This window comes from Bombus terrestris, chromosome 16 (assembly GCF_910591885.1).
Source record: "Bombus terrestris chromosome 16, iyBomTerr1.2, whole genome shotgun sequence".
Classification (NCBI taxonomy): Eukaryota; Metazoa; Arthropoda; class Insecta; order Hymenoptera; family Apidae; genus Bombus; species Bombus terrestris.
The window spans coordinates 6,030,011-6,052,832 of NC_063284.1; the positions used below are offsets into that span (position 1 = coordinate 6,030,011).

The 22,822-nt window shown below is 36.9% G+C and overlaps 5 protein-coding genes and 1 long non-coding RNA gene across 10 annotated transcripts; 3 read left to right on the forward strand and 3 right to left on the reverse strand.

The window, feature by feature from the left end:
- Positions 1-9,908: 9,908 nt before the first annotated feature.
- LOC100643305 (U3 small nucleolar ribonucleoprotein protein IMP4) lies at positions 9,909-11,186 on the forward strand. Its single transcript, XM_003401673.4, has one exon. The coding sequence runs from the start codon at positions 10,180-10,182 to the stop codon at positions 11,113-11,115; it is 936 nt and encodes a 311-aa protein (XP_003401721.1). The 5' UTR covers positions 9,909-10,179; the 3' UTR covers positions 11,116-11,186.
- A 270-nt stretch (positions 11,187-11,456) lies between these two features.
- LOC100643546 (HMG box-containing protein 4) lies at positions 11,457-14,338 on the forward strand. 3 transcript variants are annotated; one of them, XM_003401675.4, is made up of 5 exons: positions 11,457-11,723; positions 12,444-12,982; positions 13,047-13,122; positions 13,215-13,400; positions 13,675-14,338. In XM_003401675.4, exons 1-5 carry the CDS (start codon positions 11,603-11,605, stop codon positions 14,085-14,087), a joined length of 1,335 nt encoding a protein of 444 aa, XP_003401723.1. In that variant the 5' UTR covers positions 11,457-11,602; the 3' UTR covers positions 14,088-14,338. The 3 variants fall into 3 exon arrangements, with proteins under 3 accessions (XP_003401723.1, XP_012173092.1, XP_012173091.1); XM_012317702.3 differs by having other exon boundaries at positions 13,744-14,338; XM_012317701.3 differs by having other exon boundaries at positions 12,450-12,982.
- A 2-nt stretch (positions 14,339-14,340) lies between these two features.
- On the reverse strand, positions 14,341-18,433 carry LOC100644742 (glycine dehydrogenase (decarboxylating), mitochondrial). Of its 2 annotated transcripts, XM_020867276.2 has the most exons (11): positions 18,227-18,433; positions 18,051-18,129; positions 17,431-17,566; positions 17,307-17,359; positions 16,969-17,237; positions 16,380-16,900; positions 16,036-16,315; positions 15,311-15,960; positions 14,782-15,245; positions 14,550-14,695; positions 14,341-14,480 (listed from the first exon to the last, which is right to left on the reverse strand). In XM_020867276.2, the coding sequence occupies exons 1-11, from the start codon at positions 18,428-18,430 to the stop codon at positions 14,370-14,372; spliced, it is 2,913 nt and encodes a 970-aa protein (XP_020722935.2). In that variant the 5' UTR covers positions 18,431-18,433; the 3' UTR covers positions 14,341-14,369. The 2 variants fall into 2 exon arrangements, with proteins under 2 accessions (XP_020722935.2, XP_012173089.2); XM_012317699.2 differs by having other exon boundaries at positions 16,969-17,359.
- LOC125386527 lies at positions 15,876-18,613 on the forward strand. Its single transcript, XR_007226763.1, has 7 exons — positions 15,876-15,996; positions 16,113-16,222; positions 16,670-16,921; positions 17,012-17,292; positions 17,380-17,573; positions 17,660-18,360; positions 18,506-18,613. It is a non-coding gene; the product is annotated as an uncharacterized LOC125386527 (long non-coding RNA).
- On the reverse strand, positions 18,356-20,754 carry LOC100643427 (ruvB-like 1). Its single transcript, XM_003401674.4, has 3 exons — positions 20,375-20,754; positions 19,510-20,185; positions 18,356-19,430 (listed from the first exon to the last, which is right to left on the reverse strand). Exons 1-3 carry the CDS (start codon positions 20,513-20,515, stop codon positions 18,877-18,879), a joined length of 1,371 nt encoding a protein of 456 aa, XP_003401722.1. The 5' UTR covers positions 20,516-20,754; the 3' UTR covers positions 18,356-18,876.
- Positions 20,755-21,276: 522 nt separating this feature from the next.
- Positions 21,277-22,799, reverse strand: LOC100644152 (solute carrier family 35 member E3). Of its 2 annotated transcripts, XM_003401680.4 has the most exons (5): positions 22,077-22,799; positions 21,860-22,012; positions 21,702-21,784; positions 21,477-21,615; positions 21,277-21,407 (listed from the first exon to the last, which is right to left on the reverse strand). In XM_003401680.4, exons 1-5 carry the CDS (start codon positions 22,566-22,568, stop codon positions 21,339-21,341), a joined length of 936 nt encoding a protein of 311 aa, XP_003401728.1. In that variant the 5' UTR covers positions 22,569-22,799; the 3' UTR covers positions 21,277-21,338. The 2 variants fall into 2 exon arrangements, with proteins under 2 accessions (XP_003401728.1, XP_012173094.1); XM_012317704.3 differs by lacking the exon at positions 21,860-22,012.
- Positions 22,800-22,822: the final 23 nt, after the last annotated feature.

Below are 22,822 nucleotides of genomic sequence, written 5' to 3' on the forward strand. Positions count from 1 at the left end.
GACACGCCGCAACTCGGACCTTCTTCCAGCCATGCGAATAGACAGAGTCGTATCGTGTGCGCGGCAATTGCAGGCGAGCCGAACCTTCGACTCGCGGAAATTCCTACGAAAACGCGGAAGCAACGCCTTGCGCGCCTTTCTCGTTATCCGTTGAACACTCGGTGCAAGCTGTTGTTTAGATGCACCGGCGAACAGGACACAGCGGGGCAGACGAGGAAGCGCGCGGAATCGTAGAGGGTGCGATTTACTAAGATGAAAAGCTACCCCCTCCATCTATAGCGACGTTGTCGGCGTTATCTAACGCAGACAGAGATTGCCTGTGTTGCTTACAAAACCCTGGCAACGCGTTCGAGCTATCTTTCGACGCTCGAGCTGCCGCTTGAATCGCCTCGGCCGCTTCAGCCGGCGCGGAAAGACGAGTCTGCGCCGGGGAAAAGCGACGAGAAAATCGATGCCCGCCGAGGGTAAATCGCGCCGCAAATTGCAAATTGGACCGAGATCGAGCGAGATCGATGCGCGCAATGTGCGCGACGATTCGTTAAAAGGTAGCTGGGAAAGGAAACGCGTGACTCTTTAAATCGCGGCGTATCGATTGGCCGGCAACTGTGAAGAGGAAGGAACGAAAGGGCGCGCAGCAAGGGCGAAAGAGAAGAGGATGGGAGTTATCGGGATCGGTTCGACAGGCAGCTTCCGGGCGATTCATTCCCACTATCGACTTCATTTCTTCCGGGCAATTTAATTTGCTAGTGTCAGCGTTACGCCCGCCCGAAATTATCTACCCTTTCGCCCGTTATTATTAACGTTATTCGCAAAAACTCGGCCCGAAGCGATCCGTTTCTACGCCGCTCTATCGCGATATAAACGGTCCAACAAATTCACACCTGGCCGACTTGACGAAATTACGGGGGAAAAATGGCCAACGAGCGCCGCTACACTGGCAGCGATCTTCAAATTAATTCGATAACGTCCCTCTCGCCTCCATATTTACGATACCATCTACTACGAAAGAGTTCTCCACCGGCAACGATCCCGCTAACGGCCCAAACAATCGACAAAGTTTTTTCCTCCCCGTGACCCAGCCAAGAAGCGGTGGAAAACGTTCGGAGGACGAGATGGGCGAAGATGAAGAAGAAGGGCGAAACTCGGGCCGAATTGATACCGGAGGTGTGTCTCGAGGCCATCGCTATCTCGTGTCGTGGAAGCAAGGCGAAGACGAAGAACGAAGCCAGGGGTGAATTTGAAAGAAAGTCGAAGTGGGTGGCACGTCATTCCGCCAGACCAATTAAATTTTTATATCTCACGGTGAGAGTTTGAGCGATAGGAAAAGTTGGACCAACGGCACCACGCTTTTCGCTTCTCGAAAGCCGAACCGGTTCGATCGCACGAAAGTGACGAAGAACGTCGATCGAGATTAACCCGCAGTACGCGTGTAAAAGAAGTTTCTTTCCCAAATATGTCGCTAAATTGCAAGCATCTGCCTCTGCGGGGATATTGCTGTTCGTTTGCTATGATGGGTTTGCCACGATCCTTACGAAACGATTCTTAGATCACTTTGTGAGAGTCTACGGATTCCAAGTCGAGGGATTTATCGTGGTGAAATAGAAATTAGTCGATTCGAGTAGAATAAAAGATAATAAGCGTCGCGAGTAGTAGAAGCGAACTGGACATTTTGCGAAAAATTGCTCGTTTCATCGACCTGACCTACGGTAGCCAACGTGTACACTTTTCGTCTTTGCTGGTATAAGGACGAGGTTTCGTTGTAAATGAGAAACTTTCGAGTGTCGTCTTTGCATCAAAATAATCGAGCTGCATTCATCGAGTTGGCCCTTAAAAAGAAGTTTGAGACGCGTTTCTCTCGGAACACGTTTCTATCGAGTTGGGCCTCGCTACCAACGTAATCTCGCAATCTCCTGCTTACAAGCTCTCTTACTTTATTCGAACGATGTAATTAACTGGACGGAGGAATTATTTGAAAATGATTTATTGGAATTTCAAACGAAACGAGCCTGCTCTTTATTTGCAAAAGAAAAACAGCGGCAGTAACTCGTTATTTCAAAACTGTTATCTTCCATTTTATTTCGAACGAAACGTGGCCAAGTTTGCGAGCAACGCGTAAGCACAAAAATGTTTAATTCGTTGCCACCGATTTCGCGTGGAACGACGCTTGAAAAACAAAATGGCATTGCACATCTGGCTGCTTCACTGCAACTCCGATGGGCGCGAAACGAAGAAACGCGCGGCGCGAGTTACGAAATCGAGTTTCCGCGCATCGAATTCGACGACCCCGGAGTTACGATCGTCCGGGGACCTTAACCTCGGCTTTCTCAGACGAAAAGCACCGAGAACAGAAAACAATAGAGATCTTACGAGCCAGCAGCACGAGAGAGGCGCGCTCGTAAAATTGGACGAAAGGAAGGACCGTGACTCTGGAGGAGATTCGACCGATGAAAATCGAGGAAACCGAGGGTTAAAAAGCGCGAGAGCGCCGCTCCAACTCATAAACCACGTAATCCCTCGTAAACTGTACCTTATCCCGAAAGCGACCCCTGCGACGATAGCTTATCCTCGAAAGAAGGCGAGTTTGATGAGAGAAGCAAGAAATTACTTTCCTCGAGTTCGCCTTCGTCTGTGAAAAGTCGGTTGAAACCGTTCGAATCTGTCGATAGTTGCCTATTCCCGCAGAGTAGAATCGTAAAGCGAGCGCTTAATAGTTCAAATTGGTCCCATCGATCGCCACCGGAGAAACACGGAATTTTCTTCGTCGATCGATACGGCAATTTAACTTGCCGCTGGGAGAAGAGAAAGAGATGCGAAGGGTAAAGTTTCGAGGGATCGAGGGACACGACGATACGACTATAATCGTCGTCGGATATATTCCACCTCCATGTCCCTATCCGGGACACAGATTTTGCTAACCTTTCGGCTACCATTTTCCATTCTTCGAGCTACGCGCTATAGTCAGCGGTTCTTCATTTGCCACGAACGTCTTTTATTTAAACGGTTCATTGTTGTCGCGGTATACCACGACTTGATTCGAAGTTTGAATCTGCCGTGATGTGCCGTGTAAAATAGGTACGTAGCTGTATTTAACACTTTGAGGGCAGTATGCTCTGACAAGCATAAATTCGCCGGAATTCGCGCGTATTTTCCGAACGATTGAAAAGATTGAAAAGGACACTCGGGAAGTTCTTCTTTTATAAAGTTTGAAAATTTCTTTTGAAACGTTATAACGTTTATTCGAAATTTACATTTTGACTCGATGAGCATATTTTAAGATGCTTTTAGTAACGTTTTTTTAGTGCGATATGCTTGAAAACAATTTCCTCAATGGAAAGGTAATAAGCAAGTTTTATTATTTTTATTAAATTTCTCAAAAATCGGAGCAGCATTTCACAAATGCAATATTTTGTTAAAGATCAATCAGCATATTTAAAGATGCTTCTTAGTGCGTAACGTAAGCGTAGTTAGTAACGTTTCTTAGTGCGATATACTTGAAAGCAACTTGTCAGATGGGAAGCTACTAAGCAAAATTTATTATTTTATTAAATTCCCCAAAAATCGAAACGAACTTTCCGAGTAACATTTGACGAGTGCAATATTTTGTTAAAAATCAATCAGCATATTTAAAAATGCTTCTAGTGACGTTTCTTAGAGCGATGTGCTCGAAAATAACTTCCCAGATGGGAAGCTATTAAGCAAAATTTATTATTTTATTAAATTCCACAAAAATCGAAACGAACTTTCCGAGTAACATTTGACGAGTGCAATATTTTGTTAAAAATCAATCAGCATATTTAAAAATGCTTCTAGTGACGTTTCTTAGAGCGATGTGCTCGAAAATAACTTGCCAGATGGGAAGGTACCAAGCAAAATTTATTATTTTATTAAATTTCTCAAAAATCGGAACAACATTTCACAAGTGCAATATTTTGTTAAAAATCAATCAGCATATTTAAAAATGCTTCTAGTGACGTTTCTCAGTTCGATGTGCTCGAAAATAACTTCTCCGATGGAAAGCTACTAAGCTACAATATTATATCAATATTTTGAAAACAATTTCGTATTATTCAATTACGTAATGTAAAAACACATTCGTAACATTTCGTTTATAGCATCCATTGCTTCTTTGTTACTGTTTCATTAAACAACAGTTAACATTTTCATAGAATACCGCATCAAGTATGTAAGACGCGAATTCGCTGCCATTTCTCTCCCATTCAAAGAGCGTTAAAACAGCCTTCGATTGCTGGTCGATAACCTTCGAATTTAAAAGAAAGAGATTTAAAACGAACGATCAAACACACACTCACCCCTATTAAACGTTCTTTGCACGTTATTATTTTATTAAATATTAATAATAAATATTGTTCGAATAGTAAAATATTATCTCGCGTGTGAGTTATTATCGTTGCTAGTCTCGCGTTATCCCAGTCGACCTGGTGGAATTCGAGCGGGCGGTAGCTCCTCTTCCAATGATTTACATCTTCTTTCGGACTGCTCGGTCGAGAGGAGGTTTGGAGCGTATTTTCGGACGACTGGAGCGCGATTCGAGGACGAAAACGACAGCGTTTAGGCCGGCGAGCCGAGAAACGCAGTTCGACTTGCACCGAATACCTTGTAATTTTCCACTTTCTATTCGATCTAAGCTAATTAATTTACCTCCAATTAATTACCGACAATTGCTGCCGCTCTAATTACGCGCGCTCGATTAGAATCTACGAAAGTTTACGGCCGAACGGGGCGATCTTAACGTCTCAGGTTTTGCATGTGATTTCTCCCTAATGATAGCCGGCCTGGCGTACACCTAAATGCACGAAACCGATCTGTGCGCGAATATTCGAGTCGTAATCGGCGATGGTGGATTTGGCGTAGCGTGGCCGCGAATCCCGCGGCCGCTAAATTATCTTCACAGTTTCTGATTCCGCATTAATTGCTCGACTAATTAAGAAACCGGAGAACGCGTCTCGTTAGCGCGCGGTGAAGCAAGTTCGACGGAAAGTGAGTCGAGTATGAAAAGGAATAACGTTACAGACGAGCCTGCACAGTGAATCGATTAACGCGTGGCCCGTTCCAAAGGAAACAGAGATACGGAGAACGTTGCAAAATCGGCCAGAAAATATCCTATCGTCGCAGCGTAATCGCTTTCTCCGATGTATATACCCTGTGCCATCGATCAAATTAATCCGGCCGTATGCAAAGCGACTCGTTGTTTGGCCGCGCCGTTTCTAACTGACGCGCGCCGATCATCGCGATCCTCCTGCCACACGCTCTATTCCGCCGTATATATGCAAATCGTTGGAGAATGATCGAGAGCCGTAATCCGATCAAACATCTTTGTCGATTGGCAAACCTGTGCGTCACTCGACGCCACGCAACCACCGCAAAACGTAGCGCGTTTTCATCGCTAAAAGCCAACCTTCCATATCGTTTCCATTCGCTTTCCCCCGCAGTTCTTCCATCTGAGATTCGACAACGAAGAAGAAGCAAATACGAGGCAAGAGGAGGGAGCAGAAAGAAGAAATAGAGGGAGCAAAAGAGAAAAAGATAGAGAGAAAAGAAACTGTGGCAGATGAAGGCTGCTTTGTAGGACGATATCGCTAAGTGGAAATCAGTGGCCGGGTGGCGCCTCCGCCCTCTGCCCTTAAGGGTTCCTCTCGTTCACGCTCCTGGAATCGCGACGGCGACCCGCTACCGGGAACTTGCTAACTTCATTAAAATATTGCCATCAACACCGGGGCCCATTGTCTTGAGGCTTAACCGGCCGATTAACCCTGCCCGACATCCCTCCGACGAGAACAGTAGATGCATTTTCTTTCTGCCGAGCAAAAACCATCTTCCACGGCCATCCTCGGCCACCGCCGCCTCTTTCCGCCAATCTATTTATCGATATCCCGCTATCGGTTCTATCGGTTCTTCGAAATTTTACAGGCGCGAAAATGTACGTAGGTAGGTAGGCGCGATTGAAAATCGCGTGCAAACCGAGGCTGAGAAAAATTGGCCTGCGAAGCAGCGAGAGAAGGAAACGAGCCAACGACCGACCAGGAATTTTACACGTTTCCGCTTTGGACGATCGCCGAGGATAACTCGTTGAGAAACATGGAACAACGATTCTCTGTTGTATCTAACGATTCTCAAACAACAGTTCCTTCGACGAATCGAACGATGATTCGTTCGTAACGAAACGCCGCGAGATACAAAGCATATTTTACGACGCGCGTGTTTGTTGTTACACGAGCAGCTACGAATGTACCAAACGTGTTTCAAGAACACGCAGTTCTTGCTGCTTTTTCCAAGTACGAACCGAACAGTGTCCTGTATCCAAGCGTTTCAGATTAATCGAAATAATCAAAATCAATTGATCAACATAATCAAAATTAATCGAAATAAACTGTGAAGCGAATAAGAGCACGTTTTATGATCAGTTGGTTGCGATCAAACTTTTCAAGACTAGCGAAACGAATTCGTTTGGTAAACTGATATAAGTACCCCGGCTCTCATCTTTCATATTCGATGAATCATCCGCGATGAGTGAAAATGTAGGTGGCTTACCGCACACACACACACACGCACGCACGGTACGTCCGCTTCTCGCGTTTTCCATGCGAAGTTTCAAAAATTCAATGGAATAATAATAATAATAATAATTAATAATTAATAATAATAACAACAATAATATTACTGTAAGGGTTAACAATAATACCATTACGACTAATAATGATAACAACAATAATGATAATATAATACTACTTCAAGCAAACATTTCTTTTACTTGCTACGTCGTATTTATCGCTATCGATGCTATTGTACGATCATTTCAGAAACATAAAGCGAGAAAAGTGGGCCGTGCTTCTCAAAAATATCGCTAAATAATAATACTATAATACTAATAATACTAAATAATAATAATAATAATAAATAATACTATAATACTAATAATAATAATAATAATAAATAAATAATAGTACAATACTAATAATAATAATAATAATAATAATAATAATAATAAATAATACTATAATGCTAATAATACTAATAATAATAATAATAATGATAATAATGCTAAATAATACTACTTTAAGTAAATATTTCTTTTACTTGCTACGTCGTATTTATCGCTATCGATACTATTGTGCGATCAGTTTAGAAACATATAGTGACAAAGGTGGACCGTGCTTCTCGAAAATATCGCTAAATAATAATACTATAATACTAATAATAATAATAATAATAAATAAATAATACTACAATACTAATAATAATAATAATAATAATAAATAATATTATAACACTAATAATACTAATAATAATAATAATAATAATAATAATAATAATGCTAAATAATACTACTTCAAGCAAACATTTCTTTTACTTGCTACGTCGTATTTATCGCTATCGATGCTATTGTACGATCATTGCAGAAACATAAAGTGACAATGGTGGACAGTGCTTCTCGAAAATATCGCTAAATAATAATACTATAGTACTAATAATACTAAATAATAATAATAATAATAATAATAATATAATACTAATAATAATAAATAAATAATAGTACAATACTAATAATAATAATAATAATAATAATAATAATAATAAATAATACTATAACGCTAATAATACTAATAATAATAACAATAATAATGCTAAATAATACTACTTTAAGTAAATATTTCTTTTACTTGCTACGTCGTATTTATCGCTATCGATGCTATTGTACGATCATTTCAGAAACATAAAGCGAGAAAAGTGGGCCGTGCTTCTCGAAAATATCGCTAAATAATATCGTACGATACGGTACAATGACGATAAATAGACAGAAATATGACGTTGCTGAAATTTATAAAGTAAAATGTTGCGCGTAGAAATTCGAATTTCGCAAAAAGTAAACGATCCAAGAGTAGATTCGGCTGTAGATGGAAGACCTCCTAGGAGCGGGTACGCGCGAGGAATTCCGAACGTTTTGCACGTAGGAACGAACGAGGGGCCATAATGGCAGCCGGTCGGGTAAAACGGATGACAAAGAGGCTTTAACGATGTCCGCGGTGTGCTCGGTTGAGTGACGCAGGACACGAGCCCGCGGCCCTTCTTTCCTCCTTGAAAGAGACGAGAAAACGAGCGCGCGTGTACGCCGAGACGAAGCAGCAACGAACACGGACCACGCACGTCGTACGAAGAAGCTACTCGTTCCCGTGCGGTTTTTTGCCGCGACTGTAATTGAGCCTGTCTCGTCGAGCTACCGTCTAAATGAATTACGAGGCGCCGTGCACGGCACGAGCCCTATCCCCGGGGCCATTACACTTTTTTCCCAAATCACCGCGATTCTTCTGCGTCCATTACTAGAATCTTCTTTTTTCATCGTCGTTTCGCGTCATTTTTTCTTTCAACTTTCGTTTCGTCTCGTTTCGTTTGGCTTCAGTGGAAGAAACTGGAAACTCTTGTAAATCGCTGTGAGTAGGAAGCAGTAGCACGCGTTATACGCTTACAAAGAATGCCTTTGTGATTATGATTCAAAGTTCGTCGCTAATTAAGCACAGCCTGAAAAGTCATATTCCGCGAAGAGAAATAGCGAGTGGGCGGCTCGATCAAAGAGACAGCAGGGAAATCGCAAGCTGGTTGCAATTAACCAGGGGGGAAAAAAGCCTCGGACTCGCGTCTATCCTTTCATAAATCGCCAACAAACGAACTCTGATTCTATGGAATCTCTAATTCCATTTATGTATTTTATTTTACTTTTTAATATCGTTGGAAAGAAATTTTGACATATCATGAGTACATCGAATGATATAAAGACTCGGTCTGTTCGTTGTTTGAGTTTTTCTACGTTTATAGGCAGGAAGAAATAATTCATATGATATCTGACGTCGATGTTTGAAACTAGTTACTACTCGCGAGTACGTCGATTACTTATTATCGACGCGAACGAGATGCAAAGGATTGGTCGGTAAGGTTACCGACATTGTAAAGGAGAAAAATTGATCGTCTTTATCATAGATGCCACTAAATAGTCAAATTCAAATCTCGCGCGCAATTAATTTCCAGATTTCATTCGCAAGCAAGAAACGAATAATTTCTACCATGTATAATAATTATAAATATATCGGAAGCTGCAACATGCAAAGTTCTCTAGTGTTCCCACTATTGACAACTATCAAAATTTGTACTCGTTGTTTATCCTATACACTCATTCTAATATAGATTCTCTGGATTATCCAAACATGTTCTTTGTAAACTATGGTAAAATATAGTTTGAATAGAGAAAGATGAACGCTGATTTATATTTTACGTACCAATTCCGTTAGCCGACTCCAAGCTGGTCCTTCGATGTGTTCTCTATACAGACTTTTCCGTGTATCATCTATAAAATCACAATGAAGATATTTCATTATTCATTATTGTTCTAAATGATCGTTCTTCTCTCATACAAGTTTAATTCTATTGCATACATAAAGCAAATTCTTTTTCGTTAGACACATCTGCTCCGAAAAAGTTTGACAACAACAGCTATGCCGATAAATATAAACCTATAATATCATATATTTCATTGAGAATATAATTTAAAAAACAGAACCTAACAAATTGTTTTACCCAGCAAGTATTATAGAAAATACTATATTTAAATGTTCTACATATTTCTTCATATCATATAAATTTTGTACAATTTTGCACTTTAAATTCCCTATAGATATATAAGAATCCTCGGTCTACTTATAATTATAATAACTATCAAGAGAGAAAGAAAACTCACCGTCGCTTATTTTCATTAACGACGCAAATTCAAGCACAAATTTTATTTTTGCAAGTACACGAAAATGCAAAGTTATTAACTACTTACTAATTTCGAGATTTAGTCGTTGAAGACACGTCATCACCGCTCGAACGCTGTAATTGGCTCGCCATCACCAGCTCGACCAATTGCGTTATCGCCTGAATATATCCAACGAGAAAATATACAATACAAGAATATAACTAATTTGGCATAAATTAATCAATAATAATTTTATTATCTTGATAATAAAAACTTAATAATACGTTAAATTAAATTTATTATCGCACAATCTATCTTCTATCAGATATAATTATTGTTTATATTACATCAGGACATGTGTGATTCTTATAACCTATAAGCCTTTAGTTTTGAAAAGTATTTATTAAGTACAAGGTATTTATTGAAACGTCAAAATGTTACGGAGACAAGCGAGGCTTCGTAGAGAATATCTCTACAGAAAATCCGTTCAAGATAAGTTAAAAAGCATTCAAGAAAAGAAGGAAAAACTTAAACGCAGCCTAGAGCAAAATATACCTATACATCCAGATCTAAGAAAAGATGCTTTGAACATACAAAAACAATTAGCTTGGGAAGATGCTGGACCAGAAATGGCTGTTGCTATTGGAACAGAAATGGGAGGTGCTGTGGGATCTCACGAAGATGATGAATATCGTTGGGCTGGGGTTGAAGATCCAAAAATTGTGATTACCACTTCTCGCGACCCAAGTTCCAGATTAAAAATGTTTGTCAAAGAATTGCGTTTGATATTTCCTAATTCTCAAAGAATGAATCGAGGAAACTATGAAATGAAACAATTGATACATGCCTGCAGAGCAAACGATGTTACGGATTTCATAATTGTGCATGAACACAGAGGTGTGCCTAATTCTCTTATTATTTGTCATCTTCCCTATGGACCTACTGCATATTTCACCATGTCGGACGTTATTATGAGACACGATATTCCTGATATTGGAACCATGTCTGAACAATATCCTCACCTTATATTCCACAATTTCAAAACAAAGTTAGGTGAACGTGTTATGAGTATTTTAAAATATTTATTCCCAGTACCAAAAGAAGACAGCAAAAGAATAATTACTTTTGCCAATCACGACGACTACATATCCTTCCGGCATCACACTTATAAAAAGATTCATGGAAAGGACATTGAACTAGTAGAAGTTGGTCCCAGATTTCAATTAAAATTATATCAAATTAAATTAGGTACTTTGGATGCAGAAGCAGCAGCTGATACGGAATGGGCATTAAGACCTTATATGAATACTAGCCACAAGAGGAGATTTTTATCTAACGAAGATGGATGGCAACAAGAAGATGATATTTAAATTTGTATATATTTCTTTTAATTAATTTCGACAAACTTGATAATGTAAATAATACATTTTTTAATAATATATTCTAGATTTATTATTTTTTTATCATTAGATCTACTAAATTTATTATTCTAGATTCTTATCTTTTTAAATAATGTAAACTATTACTTTTATATCATGTAAGTTATATCATGTATCGTTACGTTTATATCATGTATATCATTACTTTTGTATCATGTAAAGTTTATGCAACTTTTAGAACAATCTGTTTTCCACAAAAACTAAAATCAAACACTTATTTTTAAATTTCGCGCGTTGCGTCCTAAATGCGTAACTCACGCTGCGCAGTGCATTCTGATTTCCTTCGTAGCAGTTGTTTTTAAAATCGCCATAAAAATAAACAAAGTTTGAGGTTTGAGGAGTAATTTCTGTTGGGAAAAGTGTTGAAGATTTGAACAAATGCATTTACATCAAAAAAACAAAAACTTATTAGCGCGTGATGCGCGCCAATATTCGTAAGCCCGCGAAATCTGAGAAAACGCCGCGGCGCAAGAAGCTCCGAGAGCAACGGAACGACGCTATGGATATGTTCGTGACTCCGAAACGTCAGAAGAATGACGGTGAGATCAGCTTTCATTTTATAGGGAGAAATATTTGGTAGATCAGTTGCTTGTTTGCTCGTATCGCTTGCAGTATTTCGCATGATTTGCGCGCGTTCGTAGCAAATTTATCAATTTCTTTGCAATATTTATTCCAATTTGCGTTTTGGTTACTAGCGCTTTTGTTCGTAGCGGAGAGTCATTAAACTAATGATGTGTACAATTCATTCGTAGTCAGGTTTTTTAAATTTGAGAAATTTCATGGAACAGAGACAGGCTCCAATAAGAGAACGATTATTACAAAAAACAAACAAACAGATAAAATTTTATTCGAATAAGTGGCAATTGTCTTGTACTCATAATCTGAAGTAATTGTAATACTCGTTATGTTCGTTCCAATATGTAGTATGTTTATGTACATCAGGTATAAAGAAAGTTCTTTGTACTTATGTGTATGTAGTAAAATTTATGTGACACATAATACGCGTCCACGAGATCTAATAATTGGTATTAGACACATCTAGTTTAAAAAATTTCAAAAAATCGATCAAAAAATTATAATTCAAACAAGTATACAGTGAACTACGTTTGGATACCCATGCACACTCTTTGTGTAAAGTATATTTGCATAGAAATAATGATCTTGAATCCCAGAAGGTTATGAGAGTGGTAGTTAGATCTTACAAAGTATTTTGGTCCCTTTCTCTTTCTTGGCAAGGTGCAGTCCGCTTTATCTTTCAGATCTAGAGGTCACGGGTATCTCCCGCAGTGGCCGTGTGAGAAAGAAATCTTCCAAACTCGTTGACTTTGAATCGCCAGATGATTTTACGGATAACAAGTACAAACGTCAAAAAGCACAGCAATTACAAAATCAACAATTATTGGACAGATATGATTCCCAACGTATGTCACCAAATCAGTCGATCCAACATGCAAGTAGTGGAAGACAAAGGAAGAATTCAAATTCCAACTCTGGACAGCAAAGAATTAAACAAGAGACATTGTCAGATAATGAAGGGCAGTCTTCAGGGTCAGATTCTGATGATCCCTCTGGGTTGAACGAGGATGAAAGATATAGTATGGATTCTGGAAGCGATGATGACGTTGATCCTCTTATGATAGACGATAGAGAAGCAGGGTTTAGAAAGCTTGAACCACCTGGCCAAGAAACACCTTCACAAGCAAATAGTTTGTACATGCTTGAGAAATGTAAGAAAAAGCTAATTATTAAAGATGGCAAAATAATAGGTAGAATGAAGGCACAACGTAAAGACAAAGGGGTATGTACACATACATGAAAGTTACTAAGGGGATGATTATTTCACAATTCGATGATGTTTTCAGAAAACGAGATTTACCGCGTACATGTTGTGGGCTAAAGAAATTAGGCAAGAGTTACTAGAGCAATGTCCTTATATGGGTATATAAGCTTCACTCTTGTTTCTCCATACTATGTACGGTCAGTTTAGAAAACCGATGCTAATATTATTCGTGAAACGTTGCTTTTTGTAGATTTTGCAGCAATTTCTAAACGGTTAGGAGAACTGTGGGCTACAGTACCAAATCTGGAAAAATATAACTGGCGCAGACGCGCAAAACGCTTGGCAGCAAAACCTCATTCTTTACCTGCGAGTAAAGATGAGCCTGTTTGGAAAATGCCGCCGCCTGCTTCGCGAAAAAAATTCATTAATAAAATTGGTGGGTTTGTTGGTTCTCATGTATACATCATTTTTACGAGTATATTTCTAAAAGTTATATGGTAGTTTATTCATCTTGATTTGCTTCTCGTGCACGCGTATTAGTCAAAAGTCTTTCAAATAATATATCGTTTATATGTTTTATGCCTCTAAGAATTATATGGTAGATGTCTTATCATTTGTTTTGTATGCATGCATCTCGTTTAGAGATAGGCAAATCGAACAGCACAATGACATTTGTAACATTTTATGTTCTGTCTTCCTTTGTATTACAGGTAATGGGAAAGAGCAAAAGCCTGCTACCTCCAAAAAAACTATTCAACTAGGTCTACCCTCGGTTGTAGGAAATGTTCCGGTATCGCCGCCGTCGAATCGAACTGGGAAAGATTTAGTTAACGAACCAATGATAGGAACAGGAATGTACAAAGTCGTTGGTACTCAACCTATCGATGTAGCTGCTCATCTCAAGCTTCTCGGTGAGAGCTTAACGATCATCGGTGAACGGTTAAAGGAACACGATGGGCAAATAGCGGTATCGGGCAGTCTGTCGGTCTTGCTGGATTCTCTACTTTGCGCACTGGGTCCTTTGATTTGCCTAACACAACAGGTACCAGAAACTAATGGAGCTAAACACGAAACACTTTCGCAAATGCTCGACAATATTGCGTATCTTATGCCTGGTTTGTAATATATGTAAAAATAATGAAAAAGATAATCTAATAATATACAATGTAAATATACCGATAAATTAAATAGACGTACATAATTGTTAAATGAGTTAAGAATAACAAAGAAATGATATAGCTTTGTTTGCTACAAAAGGAGAGAATTTTAAAGTGAAATCTTTGTTATATTTTCTCTGCTTATAAAAGTAAGAAGTTTTATATAAATAATATGTTTGTATAAAAAATTACAATAAACATTTGAATAATTCTATAACTAACTGTACACAAAAAATAACTACAATCACTTATTCATGTGTTAAGATAGGGGGACACGTACAGAATAGATTTTTGTCTCCATATATATCATCTATCCTTGCAACACTCGGCCAAATCTTGTTGCTTCCTTTTACAAATGGCTGTAAATAAATATGAATATAATTTATTTATTATTCATTCGATAATGAATGTCAAGTATAGCCACTTACAGCTGGAAATGCTGCCAATTCTCTTGAGTATGGCCTATCCCATTTACTTGATATTACTTGTTCTTGAGTGTGTGGTGCCATTTTCAATGGATTGTTAACAATGTCTAATTTACCATTTTCTATATCATCAATTTCTTGTCGTATATCTACAAAACAAAACTTTTGAATATCTATTGATATCTTTCTTAAAAGGAAAACAAACATTTTTAGTGAATATATTTAGTATTCTTACAAATCAAAGCATCACAAAATCTGTCCAATTCTTTTTTGTCCTCGGATTCGGTTGGCTCGATCATTAATGTACCCGCTACAGGCCAGCTCATTGTTGGAGCATGAAAACCATAATCCATTAATCTTTTAGCAATATCTACAGCCTCGATATTTGCCGTTTTCTTGAAATCCCTTGTATCCAAAATGAATTCATGCGCTACCAATCCTGTCTTTCCCTTATATAGTGTCTTGTAATACTTTTCCAGTCTTTTACTCATGTAATTTGCGTTCAGAATAGCAACTTGGGTAGCTTTTCTTAACCCGTTTGGACCCATCATTTTAATGTAGGCCCATGAAATTGGTAGAATAGACGATGATCCGAAAGGAGCAGCTGATACAGCGCCAGTTTGTTTTATGTTGTTATGACCATTACCCGCACAATTAATTACAGGATGAGATGGAAGAAATGGAGCAAGATGCCGTTTTCTATACGTAAAAGTCATCATTTGTATTGCATATTTACATTAAAATATCAAAATAACGTTACTTACACTCCAATAGGACCACTTCCAGGTCCTCCACCGCCGTGAGGTATACAGAATGTTTTGTGTAAATTTAGATGCGAAACGTCACTGCCATAATCACCAGGACGACATAGACCAACTTGAGCATTCATGTTAGCACCGTCTAGATACACTTGACCTCCAGCTTCATGAACCATATCACAAATATCAGCGACGGTCTCCTCAAACACGCCGTTCGTCGACGGATATGTTATCATCAGACAAGACAACGTCTCTCGGTATTTATCGATCATTTCTGTAAGATGTACAATATCCACAGAGCCGTCTTTCTGTATGAGGATAGGCTTCACTTGCATACCGGCCATTTGAGCAGAGGCAGGATTAGTGCCGTGAGCAGAAACAGGAATCAAACAGACTTGTCGATTCTTGTTTTCATTTGACTCATGATAACGTTGTATAGCTCTTAGACCGGCGTATTCTCCCTGAGCACCACTATTCGGTTGAAAACTTATATTATCGTAACCAGTTATAGCGCACAAATCCTGTTCCAGTTCAGCAAATAGCTGTTGATATCCTTTGGTTTGTTCAATAGGTACAAAGGGATGGATATCGATGAATCCACGTAGGCTACATGGCATCATCTCCGTCGTAGAATTCAATTTCATTGTACAGGATCCCTGTTCAAATTAGACGAAAATATAATTGTGTTGACGGTAGTGTAAAATGTATTTTCATATGACTCATTCAATTACCAATGGTATCATACTATGTACGAGAGATACATCCTTATTCTCTAAGGACTTCATGTAACGAACTATCCTTGTTTCAGATTGATGGCTATTGAATACAGGATGTTGCAAATACGGTGTAGAACGAGCGAAATGGGATTTATTGAGGTTTCTTTCCAGGCAAATGTCTTCTCTACACATTTCTTCAACGGTTGTATCCGCACAGAATATTTTAAAGATATCATTTATATCTTGTTCTGTGGTAGTTTCATCCAGAGATATTCCAACTCCATCCTCGTAATACCTGAAATACATTACTCTCGTGATACCTATATTTTATTCGTTTAAGTTATTTTCTGGTAAATTACCTAAAATTTATTTTAAATGCAATTGCATTTTCTTTTATAATTTTTGAAGGCACTGTAGGTAATAATTTTATAGTGTCAAAAAAGTACTCATTGATCACTTTATTCCCTGCTTTTTCTAAACCTTTTGCTAGGATCAGACTGAAGAAGTGTACCCTGTTTGCAATATTTCTTATTCCTTCAGGTCCATGGTACACAGCATACATCGCAGACATATTTGCCAGTAGTGCTTGTGCAGTACAAATGTTGCTAGTAGCTTTATCTCTTCTAATATGCTGTTCGCGTGTTTGAAGGGCTAGACGATACGCATTCTGACCGTTCGAGTCCTTCGTAACACCAATCATCCTTCCCGGCATCAAACGAACTAATCTTTGACGACAAGCGAAGAATCCAGCATGAGGTCCTCCGTATCCAAGTGGAACTCCGAAACGTTGGCTGGTACCAACGCATATATCAGCTCCAAATTCACTTGGAGGCTTGAGTATGGCCAGCGCCAACAAATCAGCAGCAACGCAAACGAGCGTCTACAATGAAACACATCAAACGTAATTGAATTTATTTGTTCAAGGATTTCAGATCTCGAAATACATACACCGTCTACGTGTGCCTTCTTCACGACATCTTCGAATTCGTAGATAGATCCAGTTGTGTCAGGATATTGAAATAGGATACCAGCAACGTCCTTTGAGCTGGTATCAACTCGAAAAATATCTCCGATTTCAAGATCGAGACTCAAAGAAGTAGCACGCGTTGCAATCACGCTGATTGTTTGAGGATGAACTTTGTCAGAAACGAACAGTTTCTTTCTCTTGTTGCTCCTGTGAGCAAGACCCAAAGCCTCGGCCGCCGCAGTACCTTCATCTAGAAGAGATGCGTTCGCTACTTCCATCCCGGTTAAGTCGCATATCATCGTTTGGTAATTCAACAAACCTTCGAGTCTACCTTGCGAAATTTCTGGTTGGTATGGAGTATATTGTGTTGTCCTATAATAGAACTTTTTCAGTTGCTGTAGCCGTGTTAAAGTTAGCGATAAATTGCATTCTAAAAAACATACCATCCTGGATTTTCGAATATGTTTCTCATAATGGTGTGAGGAACGCAACAATTATTATATCCCATGCCAATATACGAACGCCATACATCGTTCTTTTCCGAAATCTGTGTAATCATCTTTAACAATTCGTATTCAGCTAAAATGTAATTATCATTTTATGCTATCTACTCTATCAGAATATTAGGATATATTTGACATTTTAGACGAAAGTATTACAATTAATTTTCAGCTTTCAAAAATCACGTGAATGCTAATCTAACCGCACGAGATTGATCTCTGACCCCAGATACATTCATTTCACAATGAAAGGCCATCTTATTTATGGAACATAATGAAGCTAATGCATATTTCAACAGAAAAAAATATCTCATTTTTTAACACAATTAATTCATCGACTTATTAAAATATTTAATGTGCAAAATTTTCATAAATTATGAATGAGTATACTTCAAGAATGTTTGTTACTCATCCACTGTGTTCATTTCAATATCATGGGGTTATCAGTTTACACGTGTTTCATATCTACAGTCGCGTGACTTCACACGTTTCTACGTATCATAATAGTTTCTTTTTCAACCGCTGTAGTATATTATTTCAAATAAATTACACATTTTACTTACTGACTGACTGTTCAATCTTTAATTTTTCCTTGTAAAGAATTTTTGCTGGGACAGCTGCGTTTGTTAATTCTTTTAAACTCTATTAAATTAATTAAATAATTTATATGACTATTTTATATGACTAATTTAAATGACTATCTCAAAATAATGTTTCTATTACTAAGTTAAAATACTACCTTGAACCCAATAGTTTTCAACATTTCCAATTGTTCATAGTGTCGAGGACCGATATGTCTAATTTGAAATTCATCTTTTTGCAGAAAAAGTTCACTAACATTTTCTTTTTGTAAATTATTCAACGTTAATCTATGTGCGTACCGATATGCATTACGTTTATTTAACAATCTTGTACACTTTTCTAGCTTACAAAGATATGACATTGTAAATTACAAAATAAAGATTTGATAATAACTACTTTCCTAATGACAGAATTAAACACTATAATTGCTTGATAGATTCCAGACAACTAAAGAGTATACTAAAGGAAGCAGAACCTTTATACCCTAAGACTCATCATCTAGTGATGTCATAACTTCTGATTACGGCCTTATCTTTTGTGACCCTAAGTTACAAAGTATCTTGAACAATATTGGAAAATTACCTTTGGAATATTGGAAATTTACCATTACATGTATGTTTACTTTACATTTGATCCAAGCAAATAAAGTTTAATTAAAACAATTAATACTTATATTTCACATAAATTAAACTTTATTTATGGTAAATTAATTGTCAATTATAAAAGCGTGTATGTTACAATTGAATATTTTATGAATTTGTTAAGCTACAACGAATAATTCATTAAATGACAATCAGTCAAACACATTTATTTCATAAATTTATCTTTATTTTGTGTAAGAATTTTCGCAGAGGATTTTGCATCTAAGAACAATGATCCTACTTCTTCGATGTCTTCTTTTTTAATTATTGTTCTTTCGTTTACTTTGGCCGTTAATGCTGCAGGAGTTAAAAGCTGCACTACGTATCTAAGCGTTGTTTTTGTACCTAATTCACCGAGAGCTGATAGAGCTTCATCTTCGATTTGCAACCCTTCCGTAGTGGCTCTCAGTTTAACAATTTGTTCTATTTCCTTTCTAGAATATGGAAGCGTTCGTATGATTAACAATCTATCTAAGAGATCAAGAGGTATTCCATGTGGTGATACGATATCTTCAGTTCCTCTGATTATGCAGCGACCTCGATTCGTTGCAAAGATAACTATTGGCGCAATTGCACTTTCTAGTGCACGATGAAGATATGTAAATGTCTCTATATCCAACATGTGTACTTCGTCTATGAATAAAACTCCCGGTACTAATTCCGCAATTCCTTGATCAATGTATTTATTTACAACTTTGTTTATTTCTTTGCGCAATTTATCTGTAATATACAATTTTAATTACGTTTAATTTCAAATAAAAATACACAAATATTTTTTAACAATTTCAGATTATGTTACCTGTAATTTCTGTCTTTTTAGGTTTCATTAATTGACCCATCATAGACATAATATCTTGACCTCCTTGTGGTTTGGCATTAGCAACATCCAGATCATGCAATGTTACATCCTGAATGACTTCCTTCTTTTTGTGTACATCACCTTTAGGTAAAGGAACATACTCTTCTGCTTCCAAGTCAAATTCGGTAGCAAAATTATCGCTTCTGCCCTGTCTCTTCACAGCACCATTATTTGCCTCAATGTAAATTACATCTCCTGTTTCAACTTTTTCCTTTTGCAAGGATTCATATATGGAGGGATCCAATTTCAACTGCTTCGTACCTTTAGCTGTTTTTAGTCCAATTACTACATGCGATACTGTTTTCCCATATCCACCCATTGGATTTTCTGTTTCAGATGGAGTTAGTTCTGTAACTTCCCCTTCGTATACTTCCTTAGTCTCTTTGATTCTGAGACCAATGGCTCTTCTAAAATTTTCCATCAAAACTTCTGTCTTTTTTATTTCAGAACTATAGACTTCCGAGCCTACCATGGGACAGAATGGTACTTTGTTACCCAACTCTTGAGCGATAGCTAATGCAATTGCAGTTTTTCCAGTGCCAGGGGGACCAGCTAATAGCACTGCTCTACCAGCCATTTTCTTTGATTTTATCATATCAACTACTACCCCAGCTGCCTAAAACACATATAATAAGGAAAAATCGTTCTTATGAGCGCCTTTTTAACATTGTTCCAAAACGAAGTTCTCATACAAAAATATTTGATTTTAAAAATTAATTATTAGCACGGGTATATTTCAACAAAAAGATGTTCAAAACGATTATTATTATTATTTTTTATTTATTGGTATGCGAATAATTCTAACCTCACGAGCCTCCTCTTGACCAACAAGACCTGCTGCAGCTTGTATTGCAATTCCATTCTCGTCAAGACCCAATCCTTTTATGTGTGTATGAGCTGATATTCTTTGAGTCTTTGCGGTACTTTTTACTTCTTCGATCTTCATTTTCCTTGTAAATACAAGATCTTAATACTAGAAAGCACGTTGCATAAATACTTGTTTGATTGATACATCTATCCCCACTACATTAAATCGTCATGGAAACAAAGTTTTGAGGATTGGCTCACAGGGAACGTTATTAATTGGAGACGTTAAAATTCATGGTACCGCGAAAATTAAATCTTTTCTCTAGAACCCTAAATCTCATTTCCATTTAATTAATTAATAGTAACAACATAATACTGAATTAATTAAAAATTACATGAATGAGTGAAAAAATGATGAAATATATCGTACGAAGTATGTAATGAATATTATTATAAATATATATTATAAATATATATAGTTAGTAGAATACCAGAGAGGAAGTTTCTCTTTAATATTACATTGGCGATCTCCCTATTCATCTCTACTCTGGGTCAACTTATATAAAGGTCACGATTAATTCTCTTCCTCAACAGTAGATGTCTTATAAACGCATCATTTTCTCCAAAGTACTCGCATAGGTAGTCAGTTCCTATATAAAGATGTTATAAGATATGAACTGTCGGGTCCGATACACCTGGCACAATATTCGAGCAAGTTCATATAATTTAAAAGTTTCCCCATTGATCTGACATCGTTGAGTTGTGTTCCTTCACACACACACAGGCTTCTAGGTGTGACGTTGACCTGTCCTTTTGGATTATGTTACCTCTTTTTTTTTTAATTTTTATCTCCCAATAGATACATTCTATTAATTTAAAAAATTGAAATAACAAGGAAAATGAAAACTATGTAATCAGGCAATTTATTCTCTATTAAATTGTATATGGATAGTCATACAAAATCATATTTTATACAATGGTTTTCTCTCTTTGTCCACACAATCTGGTACTACAACCTGAATATCCTTCAACTGAAATAGAAATTTTATTTGTAAACTGCTCTTTGTAGTGTTCTATGCTTATAAATTTATTGTATTCACCTTAACATGGGCATACAAAATAATGCCAACCAAGGTTAAAGTTATACCAATCACTTGATTTATGGCCAGTGTTTCATGGAAAATTAACGAGCCACCTAAAAGTAATAGGCAGAATTTGGAATGTCCTACCATGTTGTAGCTAATTAATAAATAAGGAATAATAAGAAAAATAAAGAATAATAAGATGTTAGATTGCTTCTTTCGTAAAGTAATGTGAAAGGATACGTTAATGGAGATGTTTTTCCAATTATCCAATAGGAAGTTAAGTTAACAAAAAATGCTATTATAGATGATAGTATAACCATGACCTACAAAAAAAGGGACACTCAATTATCTAATTCTATTCCTTTGCAAATCCAATAAACAATATTCTTTGACATAACTATATCTACAAGTGACCAACTTCTTGTAAATGTTTGTTCTACAGGCTCTAAAAATGGCACAATAAAGAATAACATAACAGCAGATAGAGGTGCTTGATAATATAACAATTGCATTGGATCCATTTGAAACTCTTTTTGCTTTATATTTACCATCTAGAAACATTAAGATATTTTAAGTAAAATTTAATAAATGCTGTATAAAGAATAAAAGCCATACCACTTGGTATAAGGATGTTACAAATACTCCCATGGTTGCATATATTGTTCCAATAATATTAAATTGTATATCATAGCAAAAATTAATTACTACTCCTAATATAATAGGAATTAATGTTAATTTAACAAGTATACTAAATTTTTTATTATAAAATATTATTTGCATTATTATCACACAAGGTGTAGTTAGCATTTTAGCTACTTGATAAGTTCCAACAGTATTGTGAGCTAAACTTAAATTTGTTAACACAACAAATCCACAAAATGTCATTGCAATTAAAAACATTTCTTTAATGGCAATATCTTTTATACAAAATACATCAAACTTTTCACAAATTGTTAATCCGATAGAAGTAATAACAAAGTGTATCATAGATAACGTAATGTTTGGAAAACCAGTATGAACGTAGAGCCATTTATTCAATAATACAATTACAATGGAAAAGAATATATTCAGTATCAAATAGAACGCCGTGATAATTTTTTTATTCATGTCTTCTTTTTCACTGTTTTATATTATTAATATATAATCGGTAAACTAGTTGTTATTGGTTATGTTTTATGCGACAATGATGCTTTATGCATCTTAACTTTGATAACAGTCTAATCAAATCCATTACATCCTTATTCGTATCGTAAATTTTTTTTTCATTTATATTTATTTTTTATAAGCATCATTTTGATCGAATTTTTCGTAAAATACATCATCGTTTAAAATTTCAATATATACCGGGAAAAACACTGAAT

Coding starts and splice junctions, on each gene's coding strand:
- LOC100643427 (XM_003401674.4), bottom strand. CDS start 20,515: ATGAAGATCGAAGAAGTAAAAAGTACCGCAAAGACTCAAAGAATATCA. Junction 20,186..20,374: donor GTCAAGAGGAGGCTCGTGAG/GTTAGAATTATT, acceptor TATGTGTTTTAG/GCAGCTGGGGTAGTAGTTGA. Junction 19,431..19,509: donor TAAAAAGACAGAAATTACAG/GTAACATAATCT, acceptor TGTATATTACAG/ATAAATTGCGCAAAGAAATA.
- LOC100644152 (XM_003401680.4), bottom strand. CDS start 22,568: ATGAATAAAAAAATTATCACGGCGTTCTATTTGATACTGAATATATTC. Junction 22,013..22,076: donor TAACATCCTTATACCAAGTG/GTATGGCTTTTA, acceptor TAATGTTTCTAG/ATGGTAAATATAAAGCAAAA. Junction 21,785..21,859: donor GTTGGTCACTTGTAGATATA/GTTATGTCAAAG, acceptor CTTTTTTTGTAG/GTCATGGTTATACTATCATC.
- LOC100643305 (XM_003401673.4), top strand. CDS start 10,180: ATGTTACGGAGACAAGCGAGGCTTCGTAGAGAATATCTCTACAGAAAA.
- LOC100644742 (XM_012317699.2), bottom strand. CDS start 18,430: ATGTCATATCTTTGTAAGCTAGAAAAGTGTACAAGATTGTTAAATAAA. Junction 18,130..18,226: donor TGAAAACTATTGGGTTCAAG/GTAGTATTTTAA, acceptor TTAATTTAATAG/AGTTTAAAAGAATTAACAAA. Junction 15,246..15,310: donor GGAAGTGGTCCTATTGGAGT/GTAAGTAACGTT, acceptor TTTTACGTATAG/AAAACGGCATCTTGCTCCAT.
- LOC100643546 (XM_003401675.4), top strand. CDS start 11,603: ATGCGCGCCAATATTCGTAAGCCCGCGAAATCTGAGAAAACGCCGCGG. Junction 12,983..13,046: donor CACAACGTAAAGACAAAGGG/GTATGTACACAT, acceptor TGATGTTTTCAG/AAAACGAGATTTACCGCGTA. Junction 13,123..13,214: donor AGAGCAATGTCCTTATATGG/GTATATAAGCTT, acceptor TGCTTTTTGTAG/ATTTTGCAGCAATTTCTAAA.